Source organism: Lipomyces chichibuensis (assembly GCF_038497645.1).
Source record: "Lipomyces chichibuensis strain CBS 12929 unplaced genomic scaffold V1513scaffold_2, whole genome shotgun sequence".
NCBI lineage: Eukaryota > Fungi > Ascomycota > Lipomycetes > Lipomycetales > Lipomycetaceae > Lipomyces > Lipomyces chichibuensis.
Window position 1 is genome coordinate 446,028 of NW_027117454.1, and position 15,767 is coordinate 461,794.

A 15,767-nucleotide genomic window follows, 5' to 3' on the forward strand; every position below is an offset into this window, starting at 1 on the left:
GGGCGTGACTGTGTTTTGAACGTAGTGATTGTTAGGACTTTCAATTTAGGGCTTGCGCCTTAGGTTAGGGTTCATCTCAGTTGCGGACGCGTCTGACGAGCTCCTTTGGACTAAATCCCAATCTGTACACGCGTCGCGCGGCGCGCATCCAACCTCAATTGAGGTTGCCTAATATTCGAAGTCTGTAATAATTTGGAAATCGTCTTTGGTCACTGCGGCTTTCTTGGACTCGAGCCCCGAGGTGACATAATGCCTCTAGTGTCCATAGATCAAGTTTTATCACGCGTGCAGGGCGCTGCAGAGCTGCCTCATGCGTGCAAGAGTGCGATGTCGCTGAGTGCTCCTTGTGTACGTCCTCCTACTGCCATGACTGTTGGATCAATCACTAACTATATGGTAGCCTATACAACAGCATGCATCGTTCATTTCCAGTCAAGAATCATCTCTGGCAAAACAACTCCGCACTCCGCCTGGACCGTCTCTGTCACCAATAACTGCCACGCCATCTTTGACGTCGTCTCCGCCATCACCACCGCTGACTAATCCTGATAGACCATCTCCAATACAGGACACAGTAATAGATGACGAATGCCGGAGCATAACATCATCTCTGACGGAAGAAAGGTGTCCTTATTTCCGTAGCCTCTCTGAGAACGAGGATTACGATCTCCACGCAGACTCTGATGCCCAGAATACTTGTCAAGATATACATGGCGCTCGTCATGGTCGGCAAGGCGCCGTTTCGTTAGTGGATCCGGCAAAACCTCCAATTATTTCCAAGCGACAGGTTATATCAGCCGATGCAGTTGAAAGATCAAAACACGTCAGGTCCGGCCCGGTAGATGGCGAGGACGTGTTTGCACAGTTTGATGCCGAAACTCGTAGCTCCTCGCCACTAGGGTCCCGTCGACGAAAGTTCAGGAAAACAGCTGCGGCTTTTGAATCCGATTCAGTACAGATATCACCGGTCAAGAAAGCATGCAAGTCGCTGAACTTCGAGGACGAGTCTGTGCGACGATCGAGCCGGACGAGGATGAGACCGCTAGAGTACTGGAAAAATGAAAGAATTGTTTATAACCTCGTGCGGGATGAAGAGAGAGGACAAGCCGTGCCGACAATTAAGTCCATTATCAGAGCGAGTCCGGAAATCAACGAGCAGTTGCCTAAAAGCACAAAGAGGAAGTCGAATCCTACCTCTTTGGAAACGTATTCAGCACCCATAACAGTCAAAACTCAGCGAGCCATTGACAGCGATTTAACTAGCGAGTTCGACTTTATCGACATCACTGCCACAGGAGAGATTGTCACAGAGGTGGAGGAATATCCTAGCGGGGAGCGAATAACTAGAAGGGTAGCGATTCCTTCTACGGCACTTTCATACATTGCTGTATCTAACGAGTCATCAAATTTTGAATTTGCGAAGACATTTGAGGAAGAAGGTGGATTCCTTGCTACTGGTGTCGTGAGGCTACCAATCAACGCAGGATCCAAAGGATGTCGGAGAACGCGTGCCAATGCACTCGTATTTTGTGTTCTGGAAGGGACTGTCATGGTCGTCTTAAACCAAGAAGTTGCATTCAAGATACAGCGAAGTGGACACTTTCTGGTGCCGAGAGGCAACTCGTACAGCTTGGAAAACGTCGGCAAGGAGATGGCTGTATTGTTTTACACGCAGGGAACAGATTCATTGTACAATGTTATTCAACATCAAGAGGAGACTGTCAAGAAGATGTGATTTTGCTATGTCTGGAATACGACGAATTTTATTATAAATGGATGTGTAACTAGGGATGTGGTCGTACGGCATTTCAGATGTCTAATTTCGATTATTGCGTCGTCTTCGTTTGTCTGCTTTGATGTTATGTATAATATTATACTGATTGTTGGTTATGCACTCGTTTGACTTGGCGACCCTTCATGGTTTAACGTCATCTCATCACGGCGTGGGCCTCACTCAAACTGCGCGCCTCCAAAACCTTCGTAACTTCCCAACCAAACTCTAGACTAACGTTATAGCCTCACTCTTACGCAGCTGGCAAAACACACGGCTTTCAATATCAAGTTTATTATCACCAGCTTGATTCATTCAATCCAACTCCACTTTGGGCTAAATGCACTAGTGGTTCATCGGTTGCTCGAGTCCGCCGAGTACAACACAACAACGGGTGTATCACAATATTGCCGCACGTCGTGGAGTCGCAAAGCACCACAATGCCAGAACTTTCAGCAAAGGACCTCTTCGAAAAAGATTTGTCCCTACGGTCACCGTTTCCCCGCGGAAATAACGTGTCGCAGTCGTCCACGCCGACTCGTCCTGCTCGAATAGGGCCACCAATGTTTGCTCCGCCAAAACCTGGGTCTGGTTTTAAACCACCGACATCAGCCACCAAGTTAATTGCACCTAGCGCGCGAAGACCGAGTGTTGGCGATGCGAATAATAAGCTGCAGAAGTTGTTCTATCAGAGCCCTATGCCACGGGTATGCATTGTTTGATAGCTGGGCCTTGCTTGATTGATGCTAATTGTGGGACAAAGATATCAAATCCCGGTCTCGCTAGGTATAATCTGACCGTGTCGAGTCCGAGATTGGCTAATGTTGCGGCGCCTGTGAACCCAAGTTATACCAGTGCGACAAGCACGCCAGGATACAACAATTCCTGGAAATCAACACCACCATCAGTATCGAATGACAATTTCCGACATTCACCGCCGCCACGGCAAATACAACCGGTCGCTCTACCACCTCAAGTACCACCACATGTACCACCACAGCAGAATGAGCCTATGTCGGCACCACTGCCAGTTCCGACAAAGTCGGCTACACCGCAAGATAAGGTGCCAACGGCAGCTCCCGATGCGCCACCAAAAAGTAGGAGTCTTGGATTTAGGATTGGTGATTTAATAAGCTTGGTATCCGGAGTGCGGCATTCTGCCGAGCCAGAAAAATCTCCTTTGAAAGAAGCTTCACCCGTTCAACGAGCGAGTACAGATAGTGAAGGTTTTTTTGCAGAGAAGGATACTAGTACCGATATTCAAATGGATAATGCCCCATCTGACTCACAGTCATTGAGCAGTAACAGCAGCCTTTCATCAACTATTACGCCATCCAGCGCCAGTTCTACCACGAACGCACATACTACGGAAGGATTATTACCTTCTGCATCAATCACAAAGCGTACGCAGAAGAACAGAATGATCGCTATCCCCGAGCCATTGCCACAGCTCAACTCAATTGGGATCTATGAGTCGAGAGCATCGTCTGCGAGCCCAATTGTCTCATTAAGGAGGAAAGTGAAAAAACGTCCTACATCGCCCGGACGCGCGCCAGCAACTGGCGCGAAAGCCTTGCGCGGGAGAGGGGTACAAAGGGGACGGCGTGGGCGATCGAGTTTTACAGAGCGACAGGTGGGCCAGAATGGGCCAAAACCAGCCACGAAATCTGCCAGGAGATCGCTCCCTAAGCATTCGTCTCCATCCACAGAGTTGGAATCGGATTCAGACGAACTAGTCGACCAGTATGAGTCGCAAGAGCCTCAGATGAAGCCAGTTACGCCAGTGCCGGAGTCTGGCGTACAAGAGATTCCTGATTCTGAACCTGAATCCGCCAGTCCGGAGAACGCGCCTGCACCAGAGCGAGTGCCAAGGGGCCAAAATATTATCATTGAGACAGAAGGTAACGAGGAAAATGTCGTTCGAGGATCTCAAAATGCAGAGTCGTCTGTGACTCCGCCGGTTTTATCGGCCCTCAAGCGTGCGAGAAGACTGTCTCGCGCTCTTCCTGAAGAGCAACCGAGTCGGCGGTCAGGTCGTACGCGTGTCAAGCCATTGGAGTACTGGCGCAACGAGAGGATCGTGTACTGTTTAGTTCATGATGATGCGCGGGGCGATGTTGTTCCGAGTATTCGGCATATTGTCCGTGCGGAAGACGATGGTGCGGACCATAGCGGAACCGGAAAGAAACGGCGACGAAGTGTTACGAGTTAATTGAATATTCTACTGTACTTTTAGGGTGGTGTTTGACGTATGCGCTGTTTTTGTTGCTGGGACAAATTTGCGGCGTTATATGGTGTTTATATTTTTAGTTAGTGTACAGTAGAGGATTGTATATTATGCCAGTACTGAATGCAGCATCGATCCGTTGTTGGATATCTAAGGTTTTGTATTATTTCAGAAACTGGACTTCTACTCCCGCAATAAATGGCGTGCTATATTATATACATGATCCATATCCCAACTAAAATACAAATATATGTCACAATCTTTTACAAGCATACTACTTTGCAGCCAATGGTTTACTGATTTCGCCGTTGCTATTACTCGCCCCAGGTCGTTCGTCAATAAATGACACCGCCTTGAAAGCGACTTCGTAAAACGAGAACATGACCATGCTGGAAATGGTTACGCGTAATAATCGTGGCATCATACCACTGAATAGCTTCCGTGGGCCCTCGGTAGTAAATATTTGGTAAGTACATAGAAGGTTGTTACCGTGTGCTGCTTCGCGGCCAGAGAGTGTCTGCATTCGAGTTTTGACTACGTCGATGGGCATTGTCGTGATGCTATCATTTAATTAGTTTCTAGTACCAAAAGATCAATAATTAAGGACTTGCTTACACAGCAGCGTAGCTCGCTAGAAGTTCGAGACCAGTGGCCCAAGCTGGTGACAGTCTATCGCCCGGCGTCACAAAGCCATCCGCCATCTGCCGTAGCGAATTGTACGCTGTAAATCGTACTGCCGATGCAGCCCCTTGCCGCAGTAATGTCGGGAAAAAACCGTACAAAAGGCCCAGAGGTCCGTGAAGTTGCACTATCCGCTTGAATGTCGCGAACGTACCTGGAGGAGATGTAGCAAGCGAGCTAATCTGTCTAATCTTCGCGACTACATGACCCAATCAGTATCATATCTCTCTCTAAGCTTAGATTGACATCATACCCTCAAAAGGAACCAGCACGGTCGACTCCATGAACCCCGCCAATAATCCCGCAGCCAGCGACCTCGGTGCCGAAATATGCCCGTTCTCATCCGCGATCTGTCTACTCAAGAAATCGTATGTTACGAACCTAACTATAGTTTTCGTTCCGTTGCCAAGCATCATAGTCCCGCATCCTCTGAACAGCTTCAACGTTAGTGCCGGCCGGCCAATTTTGTCTATCAAGGCCGTCGGCAACTGACTTCTGACTTTGTGGTATTCAAGTGGATCTAAAACTCGTCAGCACAAACTCGTTTCCCAGCACTCCCACGCGCCAATACAGAAACGAATAGAAACGAGTGCTAAATACTTACATGTCAATCCAATCTCTGCCGTTCCTGCCAGTATACCAGCGGCCATTAACCTTGGGAGAGATCCCTACAGACATACAGTCAATTACAATCTTACTGTGACTTTATCTTGCGTATTTCTTTTCGGACGACTATAACATCGAAATACTTACATCTTGGCTAGCATGAGCTGACATCTCTAAATATTTCGCGGTCCACCGGGATTGTCAGTTGAGGTTGATCTTCCAATGTTCGCTTTGGGAGATGGGTGTCCAACAACCATTAAAGTTCTGCAACTCAAATTATTTAGGTGCAGATTATGAAGACACATACAAGGTTCGGTAACTATGTGCACATGACAACATGCTAAACGTCAATAAATGTCATATACGTTGAAATCAAGTCGTCTACAGCAATGCCAAAATTTACTGACAAAAGCATTTTAGAACCAGTAGTAAGAGGGAGACCGCGACACCTGTATATTCATCTTGCAGAATTGTACATACACCTAGCCTCGAACAAACCTTATACTAAAATTACACTGCATGATCAACACGACTTACATGCAGACACCACGAATCCCTCTCTTAAAAAGAAAAACAGGCGTTTTATAAGTTTTAACTTTTTTTCTATGCTTTTCTCTCATACTAAAGCTATCTTCCATAGCTCTCGTCCTGCGTTACTCGATAACATTGTAACACGTATCTTCATAACATACCAGCAACCTACAAAGCACCGCACAAACAAATACATTATCTTCTGTATTACCATTCAACAGTCTAAGTAATCAATTGCGACGACTTTGAAGTCGTTGTCCCTGCTGTCGAGGGTGGCCGCTCTGACTTCGCTGTTGTGGGGTGCGCTGCTGGCGCTGCTGCTGTTGTTGTTGTTGTTGTTGTTGTTGCTGCTGCTGTTGTTGTTGCTGTTGGTGTTGCCGTTGGTGTAGTTGTTGCTGAGGGTTTTGTTGCTGCGGTGGCTGAGGTTGTTGGGCAATCTGTGGGCGAGGAATAGTTTCAGGAGAGTCATAGACATACAGCCGCTTGTCAATGGTGTGCGGGATGGGCGCGATTTCCGTTCCTAGCTCTTGTTCGATCTTATAGAGGTTAAATCTGTCGTCCCAGTTGATGAGATTGATCGCAAGACCAAGATGACCGAAACGGCCAGATCGACCGATACGGTGAAGATATGTCTCCGCGTTCTTGGGAAAGTCAAAGTTGATGACGACATTCACAGCCTGAATATCAATACCTCTGGTTAGTAGATCGGAGCAAACTAAGTTTCTGCAAACACCGTTTCTAAAGTCGTGGAAAACACGGTTGCGGTGTGCCTGCAGCATACGCGCATGACTGTAAAAGCAGGAGTAGCCAAGTTCGGTGATTTTCTTGGCGAGAAGCTCCACTCTGTTGGTAGAATTGCAAAAGATAATCGATTGGTTGATTTGGAGCTAAAACAATGTTAGCACAGATTACATTCACACTGCCATATCATTAGATTACCTTGGAGAAGAGAGTGTTTAAGCAGTGGACCTTCTGCTTCTCTTCAACGAACGCGTAATACTGTGTAATACCACGAAGGGTAAGTTCGTCCATCAAATTGATCTCGTATGGCTTGGTAAGATACTTGTCCTACTCGCAGATTAGAACGACTTGTCGTAAGTATTCGCCGCATTGACTTACCATAAAGCTCTTGACGACCAGAGGGAAGGTAGCGCTAAAAAGTAGTATCTGGCGGCTAGGATGAAAGTGCGAGAGTAATTGCTCAATGATAGGGGTGAATTCGGGAGAAAGAAGCTTGTCAGCTTCATCCATGATGAACATGGGACATTCGCTGAAGTCGGCGACACCCTTGCCGGCAAGATCGAGGATACGACCTGGAGTACCGACCATGATGTGCACAGTGTCGTGCAAGCGCACGATATCGTCCTTTAGGGTGGTACCACCAGTGGTGACCATGACATTAATGTTCAAATGCTTTCCGAGTGTCTTGCAAACTTGCGAGGTCTGGAGGGCTAGCTCTCGTGTGGGAACAAGTATGAGTGCCTGGATCTTGTCACTCTTGGGATTCACCTTTTCCAGCGCGGGAATGACGAATGCGGCAGTCTTCCCGGTACCGTTCTTTGCTCGGGCAAGAATATCCCGACCGGCTAAAGCGACGGGTATAGACTCCTCCTGAATTGGCGATGGCCTTTCGAAACCCGCCTCAAAGATTCCCATCAACAGCTCCCGCTTCAAATAATAGTCTTCAAATTCGCTACCCTTAGTATCTGTAACATCTTCAGTCTGCGGTCGAACGTCTTTCTTTGGTCGATTTATTTGTGATTTCCAGGAGTCGGAGCTGAATGATCCAGAAAAATGTTAGCACAGCTGGTCCTCAAAGTACAAAAGTTGTCCAATGCCCCAACCAATTCAACAGCAAACAATCGGGGAGAAAGTATGCCACTTACGCAAGTGAAGTTGCCTCTAATTGGTTAGCTAAAGCTGTAGTCATCTTGCGATATATTGTGAGTTGGATATGGAGAAATCAATTTGAGTAAGATTCGTGGTATATCGCTCTATCGAAAAAAGGGAGTATAATTTTGAATGGTGGTGATAATGATTCAATCGAGTAAAGAAAGAGCCACGCTTATTAGATTGGATTAATGACGGAAAGATTATAGTGATCTCGAAGAGTAGGCGGGGGGATGGTGAAGGAAAAACGCTGGCAGAAAAACAAAAGTCGTGGCTTGGTTAGAGCTGCGTGACTATTCATCGCCACAGCTGTTGGGGTCATGTGACCGTACGCAACGCTCCCACGTTGGCAGATGGAGGACAGTCTCATCGCCCCCCCCCCCCAGAGTTCGTGTTCTAGTGTTATGGGTGGTTGTATTCTTTTCGGTTGGTATTCGTGTTTAGTTTATTAGTTTCGTCTTTGCGCCTTGTAGACATTTTCAGGAATTTAATGTGATGAGTGGGAGCCGGCCAGAATATGAGGCTGCGGTGTCTATCAGATCTCGGCATCTTGTCCGTAATTACAAAAATCCGGGGTTTGATGTCGCCTAATACAAGAGAGAAAATGAAATTATACAGCAACTGCTGTAAACATTCTCAACCCTGATAACTTCGAGTTTCGCACGATTTGTCGAAGTATGCCACCACGGATAGTTTTAATCATGGCAAGTATACCGGGGTCACAATCAGAGTGGCCGTCCAATGTGCCGTGTCTAAGTAGGTGATGACTATATACAATAGGAGGGTACAATTACGCCATCCACAACCATAACAGCGTCTATCTCTAGTAATACACAACAAGAAATATGAGCAAGTACATAACCAAACACAATGCAACATCACAACATATATGTAATACGATTTCTAGGTTTATGTCTTACGCAGTGACTGCTCCTCTTTCAGGGTCAGCCATGCGAATAATTTTAACGTCGTCGCTCAACTTGATGTTACCCATATCCTGTGGGGTAATGAATATTGTTTGAGTCTGACTGCTGCGCTGAGCCGTTTGAATCTATGCAGGATATCAGTTTCCCTTTGTTCTAGAGCACACTGACTACTCACCATCATCTTCAGACTGATACGTCTGTTCACCGCATCCATGAAAACGTCACTAGTTGTTCAGTTAGCAGCACAGAATCAGCAATCTTCTAATATTGCACTCACAATTCATCAAGCCCCCGTAGTGGACAATTCATGGCATCCCACAGCGACATCAGTAAACATATCTGAGTGTAAGACTTCTCTCCGCCAGATAGCGTAGCGACACTCCGTTTGCCTTTGTCACTGTTAGACTTTCCGCTATCAACTGGCTCAACCTAGATATGCATTAGTCACTCAATTCTTAGTTGAGTTATCTCGGACATGGAATAATACCTTCAAGTTTAATGTTTCATTTTCATGACTAATGAAAAGCCGGCCCTTAAATCCGCGCTCGTCGAGAGTGTGTCTGAAAATATCCTTGGCTCTGGTGCAAATCTGGTTCCGGAAAATATAATATCTATCCCGGCGCTCCAAATATGTCTCATTCAGTTTCTACTCACCATTAGCACACTCTCGCTAAAATTAAAAAAAAGAAAACGAACGGTCACACACATTCATTAGCGCCGTGAGATTAGTTAGTTCTCTTGCAGCATCGTTATACTCCCTCTGCGCCGTATTATGATCCTCAATAATCTGCTCCACCGGCTTGGGTAGACTGTCATTGTGTTAGGAATTCAAATCATGGCAATGGCAGCAATAAGCTACTTACGTTCGGATAGACGTCTGATAACTCTGCTGAACTTGGATCATCTCTGCTTTGAACTGGTCGGCAGTCTTTCCCTCTTCAATTTCTATTCTCTTCGGATATATGCTCTGAGTTAGCCTCGTAACCTCTTCGAGATTAGCTACAAGCTTCTCTCGGTCAGCAAGAATCTTCTGAAGCTTGCTAAGCCTCTCCTCCAGCTGCTTCCGTCGGAATGATACAACGGCATTAAGCTGAATAGACGCCTCCGTTGCCTCCTCTACTTGTTTCTATACGTGGTTATCGTTAGACTTGTGAAGTTTAGTGTCAGAACTAATATATACCTGTCGCTCAGCCACCTCGACGTTAGCTTGCTCCAGTTCTTTCTTTTTTGCTTCCAGCTCACTAGTAACCTCATTCAGTTCCATGAAACGTCGATCTTTCTCCATAATAATATTTGGGTATTGAACATTTTCCAGATTTGCTAGCTCCGCGAGAAAAGTCTACACGATTTGTCAATATTCGAACATCCGCATGATATCCAACATCCGCATGATATCCAAATTAACTAAACGTACATCGCGACTCTCCTCCAGCGCATTGAGCCTACTGGTCTCATCCGCTGCAGACATTAGGACAGCCAGCCGGTCGATTTCAGTCTCCGTATTTTGAATATCCGCCTTAAGATGACCTATTTTCGTCTTGAGAACGTTAAACAATGCATACCACGAATTCAATAGCTATTACTTACGGCAATAGACTGCTCGCGCCTTCTAAAATCTGTATTCATGTTATCCAGCCCTCTCCATTCAGCCTGAAGGTTGTTGAGTTGCTCCTGAATATTCCGTTCTTCCTCCATAAGAGATCTATAAACATGGTAAGAAATGCAAAAGCAATCACAGTTTAGAGGCATACCTCATCTGCATGTCGCTGTCCATCTTCATTCGCGGAGGATCTCTTCGTCCTCTTTGCGGTTGCGTGCCAGAAGCACCTCGTCTGAAAATGTTAGCCACAGAGCTACCCTCACAGATGGAGCTAAAAGTATCCGTACTTGTTATTCAATCGGTAGCCGTCCATTGGGTTACCAGGCCACTTGGCAAAGCAAAAGGTGACATTTCGGGGATTAGTGTACATAACTCTATCCGCCTCCTTGCGATCCGCAATCAAGATAACGCGCTCGATGCTATGAACATCAATCATAATATACTTGATATATTCGTGCTCAAACTATTGAATAATCAGAAATACGAAATCCTGGCGCCAGTAATATCGACGTCACTGACCTCTAGGCAGTCTAGGACTGTTTGAAACTTTGGGTCAGGACTATTTTGTGAGAAATCGAATCTTTCGTCCTTGCGAATAATAATATTGGAGCGGCTAGTAGGATGAATTAGTTACAAAATAAAAGTCACCATAGATGGTATAGACGTCATACGTACAATCTATACTGGTTCAAGATAGTCTTAAGCAATTCCTCGTCCTCCTTGCAGGTAACAGCAAAAGAGTCTAGAGTCCTATTAAAGTAGGCTTCTAAGATAGGGCCCCATTCTGGCTGCTTCATGCGAATATGGCTACCAATAGGACCAACAGGCTTCTGGACGAATCTATTTTCCCGTTCAATAGCTTTTAGGACGCTGTCAATATTTTGTCCAAAAACTGTCATGTATTTCTGCTGGTGGGCTCGCAATCTCCCTATACGCGATTGGACATCGTTCAGTTCCTGCTGCTTATTATTGAACTTGTTTTTAGCAGTCTCAACTTCTACTTTGTGTCGTTCCATTTCGTTCTGCATTTTCCGACCGTCAATTATTGCTTGTTCAAGGTCCATTTTCAGTTGCTGTAGACGGTTTTGCCCATTAGTATGACCTTCGGCAAGTTTGGCGCGCCTACCACCATCCAGATCAGTCAATCGCTTTCGCTCTTCAGCTATCTTATGGTCTGAATTGGCGACTTTCTTCCGGAGGGCTTCGATTGCCGTAAACATGTTCCTCTCATCATTCTGACAATGCGTTAGAAAGCAATCACCGTAATAGAGTCAATTGAGCGGACGAACCTTAGCCTCCCTGACACGATCTTTCTTGTCTTTCATTTGGCCACGATAAGAGTCAATCTGCTGAGACAATGGTTCCAGGCGGGAATGAATGTCTTGCAGTTCCTGTTGAGACTCTGCGAACTTCTCTCTAGACTTTTCGTAATTTGCGGCTGCCTCCACGACTGCTTGTTCAGCTTGCTTAGCTTCCTGTGCCACCGCCTCCGCGTTCTCATCGTGAGCGGCTAGCGCCTACATACATTGTCAGAAATATGTCTCTAGCAACTTAGAATACTCTGATGCAGACCTTTTCGCTATCAACAACCGTTGCCCACGCAAACTGGCCTTGGAGACGAGTGAGAGTGTCCCTGACCTCACGGTGATTTTGAGTTTTCTTGTACAGCTCGGCGGCCTCGTCCCTCCGAGCCCGAAGATCATTCAGCGCCTCTCTTCTGCCCTTAACAGTAGCAATGGTCTTCTCCACATACAGGTGGAAAGCGTCATAGTCATTTCTGAGACTGTCCAGACGGATGCCCTTCATGAATAAACTGTATTTCTCTTCAGGTGTGGAGCTACTCAAGAATGAGCGTGCCGTATCCTGCGACAGAATCGTCATTGGATTATCGACCATCAGGCCAAAAAAGTCGAGCATACTGGTGAGCTCTTCCTTATCCTTGGAGATCTGAACACCCTTATAGTTTTTGATACGATAACTGCCGGAGCCGTTGAGCTGAATTATTCGCTCAACCCATACCTCTTTCCCATATTTCTCAGGCTTGAAGCCTTCTCCTTCATTTTTAATAGTAACAGTGACGGAAGCAGAGCTGTATTGAAGTTAGTGTGATCCCATTGACGCGTAAAAACAGCCATATTCACGTACTTGCAACCTTCCTTGATAAGAGACTTCAAACTCGACGCGCGATTGGTGACGGAAGCCTTCGCGCCCAGGCAGACCGTAATCGCGGTCAGAATAGCACTTTTGCCACTGCCATTGTGGCCAATAACGAAGTTGATTTGGGGCCCAAAATCAATTTTGAGGAATTTGTGGCACTGCATGACAAAATTAGACGCGTCGAGCACGATAAACTGGGGTCGCATACCATAAAGTTTACGAGCTCAACTGATTTAATGATACCGGCAGTTGCAACGGTCTGTAACGCGCTCAGTATACATCATCAACAATAGAGATAGGCCATGACACTTACGTCGGCATCGGGACCCTGAGTAAGATTCAGCTGATCAAATGCCTCGTCCTCGGAATCAACGCCATCGCCATATTCCGATTGCTCCTCAAACCCAGATTCCTGCTCTGAACTGGCGATATTGTCATCGGTTCTCAAACGCTTTGCTGTGTGAGTTGAGTGCTCCTGTAAATGTGTTAGCCGGAAACACCTCTCAGGATAAATTGCAGGACGACAACGTACAACCTCGGCACTCTCAGAATTTATATATCCTTCCGAAGTGCTATCGGGAGACTCGCTATAGTCCTTAGCCGTAGCGGGGCGCTTGAGTCGCGCCATTATCGCTGTAGAATGGCGGTAATCGAATGGTGGTGGACGACGCGATCGAAAGCAATGTAGAATACGCGAGAGTGAAGAGCTGGACACAGAAGGCAACTTACGCGCGTTCGGGACCTCGCTACGCGGGATGACCCTGGCCTTCGCCAAACTTAGAGTCTCGGAGAGTTTTATGGCTTAAGCTACAATTATGGTACCCAAAGTACGAATGGGCCACTTTTTCGCGTTTCGCGTCACGGCGCCGGTCTGTTCACCAACAATCGTGCTTGCAAAGCTGGCACTGTCGTATATTCTCAATTTGGAATCGAACACAATCGCAATCCACGACGGCAGTCCACGACGGCAGATTTGCCTTGATCACCATAAATATCAATAAAATATGTCATGAATCTTTCGCTACTCAAGTTTCAAACGACCACAAACATGTCCCAAAACAGTAAATCAAAGAGAGTATCACAAGATATCCAATCACGCGTTTACTTCATCAAGTGCTTAGCCTTGTCCAAAAGCGACTCTTTCTGATGGTGCTGCTGGCCGGAGCTGCGCCCATACTCGCCACCGGTTTCTTCACGGCCACCAGACTGTTGTTGTTGGGTCTCACCTGCGGCACCTGTGGTTGACTGGGACTGGTATTCAGACCCGTACAACGGCTGGTCACGATACATTCCTCCTTGAGCTTGCTGTTGGCCCGTACCACTAGCCTCGCGGCCAGTTCGAGTACCACCCATCAGAGGGTCTTCCATGGTCTCAGACTGTTGGGACTGTTGGGACATACCCTGGGAGCTCCAAGGCTCATCAGAAGTAGCAGTCTGGCGAGTGGAGCGAACGTTGCCGCTCATGGGTTGTTCAGTGCCGTAGGTCTGACCAGAACGGGTAGAGCCATAAGTCTCAGAAGCACCGGAGCCGTATTGCTGCCCAGAACGCGTACCCGACGTACCGGTGGTTCGTCCTTGAGGCTCGTTCATGCCAGACTGAGCCTGCTGACCTTGGGACCTCTCCTCGGATGTGTCCTCCCTAATACATGTCAGCAGTTGGCAACAAAATCAAACACTGCTCAGTGAACGCACTGGCCAGAAAGCTTGCTCTTAAATTCCTGGAATTTGCCGGACATTGTTGTTACGAAATTAAAACTGTTGAAATTATAAGCGTGTTATAGTTAATTCAATACGGGTTTTCTTGAGGATCGGAACACAGAGCAAATGGCAGACGGGGTATATTTATGGTTTCTAAAGGATAGAGCAACCGAGAGCAGACTGGGTCGCACACATGATCAATTGTGATCTGCCGACGATCGCCAATAATGCCCGGGGGGAGTCTATGACGACAATCGACCAATCATTCTCGAAATGAACCGGAAGAGGCATTGGCAGTTGGAGTGCTACGTTTGCAGAACGCAACAAAATTAGAGATGATGTCTGAATGACGACGAGCGCGTCGACCGTTTAGCTCGAAGTCAGGTGTCCGGGGTTAGGGAACTTGCTGCTACGGCAACGATTAGCGGGTCATATTGAGTGGGCAGTCACCGCCCCACATCGCCTGCGATCCAGGTTTCGAGCACATGGCTCCAGGCTGTGGAATTTGTTTGCCTTACCGATAAGTATGTCCGAAACGGCGATCCATGCTAGTGTCCCGCGGATGACGCCTATGTAGCTCTTCCTCCAACTTTGAGGCTAAGCACCATTTAAGCACGCGCAAAGTCACGATCCGGACCCGACCCCCCCCCTTTGCAATTGAATTCGAGCTAGGTTAAACTCAGTGCCTTCCCCCGGCCGGGGGAAGGATCTCGAGGCATTCAGCCTGACGAGAAAAATATGTTAGACAGCCCGACTGTGATTCCACTATGAGGCAACATTTTACGGATGTTGACATCATCTTCGTATCACCATTAAAACAATCTAAACGCGCAGTGTACCGACCAGTGACAGTCTAAAAATCGATACCTCGACAATCATTGACGGTTTTCGAAAACGAGGTAGCAGGCCAATGAATGGTCGCGATCGAATTCAGGCTGCATGCCTGCAGAGTCATCCGCGTACGCATGCTGTAGAAGTTTTCGATCATTTGGCTCCATGAAGTCATTGCGCGCATCCATGCAGTAAACAGTTGATGAAACTCGGATTGCCAAACCTATATCGTGATAGAGCTGAAGTGCCCCGCCGTACCATTCCCAATCGGATGTGATTCAGTTTGCCTGAATGATATGCTGCAGCTGGTATTGGCCAATTTCGTAACGGTTCAGCATCTGGATCTGGTTGTAAGTATTCACGTACAATTCATTAATATACAATTCTCTGCTTTCATGTGGTTCTAATACATGGCTTCTGGACCCAGTGTGCCGCGGGGCTCGACCGAGTCGGCTTCCTGCCTAACAGGTTGCATTCCACACAGGTCCAAATGGGCATGGTTTTCTAGAAGGAGCAGAGTGGACGCGAGGAGGATGGCCAACGGCGCTTCACAAAGTGTCCAGATCTGCGAGGCAAGGCTCAGAACATTACAAAAGCAATCTGCCAATAAAAAAGCACTGTCATACAATCCCGCGGTTGAGCAGTATAGATAGATCACCGGCAACATACGATAATCCAAAACTACCGTGTTATTTGCGCTTAGGACTGATACCAAGTACTGTTCACTTTTGCCTCACTGAGGTTAATTGATTTGTCTGCAGAGCATTTTTATTATTGTCCACGTCAATGACGATACAAACAGGCGGCTCAGTTTCAAATATTTCGATCTATAGTTCCCTCTATAATGTG

At 46.9% G+C, this 15,767-nt stretch overlaps 5 protein-coding genes across 5 annotated transcripts; 2 read left to right on the forward strand and 3 right to left on the reverse strand.

Moving 5' to 3' along the window:
- The first annotated feature begins 129 nt into the window (after positions 1-129).
- On the forward strand, positions 130-1,887 carry V1513DRAFT_436427 (Mif2/CENP-C like-domain-containing protein). The gene is made up of 2 exons (XM_066896779.1): positions 130-348; positions 401-1,887. The coding sequence occupies exons 1-2, from the start codon at positions 250-252 to the stop codon at positions 1,733-1,735; spliced, it is 1,434 nt and encodes a 477-aa protein (XP_066756224.1). The 5' UTR covers positions 130-249; the 3' UTR covers positions 1,736-1,887.
- A 110-nt stretch (positions 1,888-1,997) lies between these two features.
- On the forward strand, positions 1,998-4,232 carry V1513DRAFT_461902 (uncharacterized protein). The gene is made up of 2 exons (XM_066899911.1): positions 1,998-2,478; positions 2,535-4,232. The coding sequence occupies exons 1-2, from the start codon at positions 2,212-2,214 to the stop codon at positions 3,981-3,983; spliced, it is 1,716 nt and encodes a 571-aa protein (XP_066756225.1). The 5' UTR covers positions 1,998-2,211; the 3' UTR covers positions 3,984-4,232.
- V1513DRAFT_461903 (mitochondrial carrier domain-containing protein) lies at positions 4,106-5,685 on the reverse strand. The gene is made up of 5 exons (XM_066899912.1): positions 5,433-5,685; positions 5,284-5,347; positions 4,933-5,199; positions 4,614-4,878; positions 4,106-4,558 (listed from the first exon to the last, which is right to left on the reverse strand). The coding sequence occupies exons 1-5, from the start codon at positions 5,454-5,456 to the stop codon at positions 4,273-4,275; spliced, it is 906 nt and encodes a 301-aa protein (XP_066756226.1). The 5' UTR covers positions 5,457-5,685; the 3' UTR covers positions 4,106-4,272.
- Positions 5,686-5,714: 29 nt separating this feature from the next.
- On the reverse strand, positions 5,715-7,948 carry V1513DRAFT_408744 (P-loop containing nucleoside triphosphate hydrolase protein). Its single transcript, XM_066895683.1, has 4 exons — positions 7,703-7,948; positions 6,936-7,593; positions 6,756-6,884; positions 5,715-6,703 (listed from the first exon to the last, which is right to left on the reverse strand). The coding sequence occupies exons 1-4, from the start codon at positions 7,744-7,746 to the stop codon at positions 6,047-6,049; spliced, it is 1,488 nt and encodes a 495-aa protein (XP_066756227.1). The 5' UTR covers positions 7,747-7,948; the 3' UTR covers positions 5,715-6,046.
- Positions 7,949-8,205: 257 nt separating this feature from the next.
- Positions 8,206-13,249, reverse strand: V1513DRAFT_436437 (uncharacterized protein). Its single transcript, XM_066896780.1, has 19 exons — positions 12,922-13,249; positions 12,703-12,864; positions 12,598-12,648; positions 12,378-12,547; positions 11,805-12,321; positions 11,522-11,749; positions 10,908-11,467; positions 10,752-10,845; positions 10,520-10,695; positions 10,384-10,464; positions 10,220-10,334; positions 10,047-10,169; positions 9,813-9,971; positions 9,496-9,758; positions 9,339-9,441; positions 9,120-9,278; positions 8,910-9,061; positions 8,808-8,856; positions 8,206-8,757 (listed from the first exon to the last, which is right to left on the reverse strand). Exons 1-19 carry the CDS (start codon positions 13,015-13,017, stop codon positions 8,623-8,625), a joined length of 3,393 nt encoding a protein of 1,130 aa, XP_066756228.1. The 5' UTR covers positions 13,018-13,249; the 3' UTR covers positions 8,206-8,622.
- Between the last annotated feature and the right edge of the window lie 2,518 nt (positions 13,250-15,767).

Coding starts and splice junctions, on each gene's coding strand:
- V1513DRAFT_436437 (XM_066896780.1), bottom strand. CDS start 13,017: ATGGCGCGACTCAAGCGCCCCGCTACGGCTAAGGACTATAGCGAGTCT. Junction 12,865..12,921: donor ATTCTGAGAGTGCCGAGGTT/GTACGTTGTCGT, acceptor ACACATTTACAG/GAGCACTCAACTCACACAGC. Junction 11,750..11,804: donor CGGTTGTTGATAGCGAAAAG/GTCTGCATCAGA, acceptor CAATGTATGTAG/GCGCTAGCCGCTCACGATGA.
- V1513DRAFT_461903 (XM_066899912.1), bottom strand. CDS start 5,456: ATGTCAGCTCATGCTAGCCAAGAT. Junction 5,200..5,283: donor GGCAGAGATTGGATTGACAT/GTAAGTATTTAG, acceptor GACGAGTTTTAG/ATCCACTTGAATACCACAAA. Junction 4,879..4,932: donor CGTGCTGGTTCCTTTTGAGG/GTATGATGTCAA, acceptor TGGGTCATGTAG/TCGCGAAGATTAGACAGATT.
- V1513DRAFT_436427 (XM_066896779.1), top strand. CDS start 250: ATGCCTCTAGTGTCCATAGATCAAGTTTTATCACGCGTGCAGGGCGCT. Junction 349..400: donor TGTCGCTGAGTGCTCCTTGT/GTACGTCCTCCT, acceptor ACTATATGGTAG/CCTATACAACAGCATGCATC.
- V1513DRAFT_461902 (XM_066899911.1), top strand. CDS start 2,212: ATGCCAGAACTTTCAGCAAAGGACCTCTTCGAAAAAGATTTGTCCCTA. Junction 2,479..2,534: donor ATCAGAGCCCTATGCCACGG/GTATGCATTGTT, acceptor TGTGGGACAAAG/ATATCAAATCCCGGTCTCGC.
- V1513DRAFT_408744 (XM_066895683.1), bottom strand. CDS start 7,746: ATGACTACAGCTTTAGCTAACCAATTAGAGGCAACTTCACTTGC. Junction 7,594..7,702: donor TTAGAGGCAACTTCACTTGC/GTAAGTGGCATA, acceptor TGGATCATTCAG/CTCCGACTCCTGGAAATCAC. Junction 6,704..6,755: donor TAAACACTCTCTTCTCCAAG/GTAATCTAATGA, acceptor ACATTGTTTTAG/CTCCAAATCAACCAATCGAT.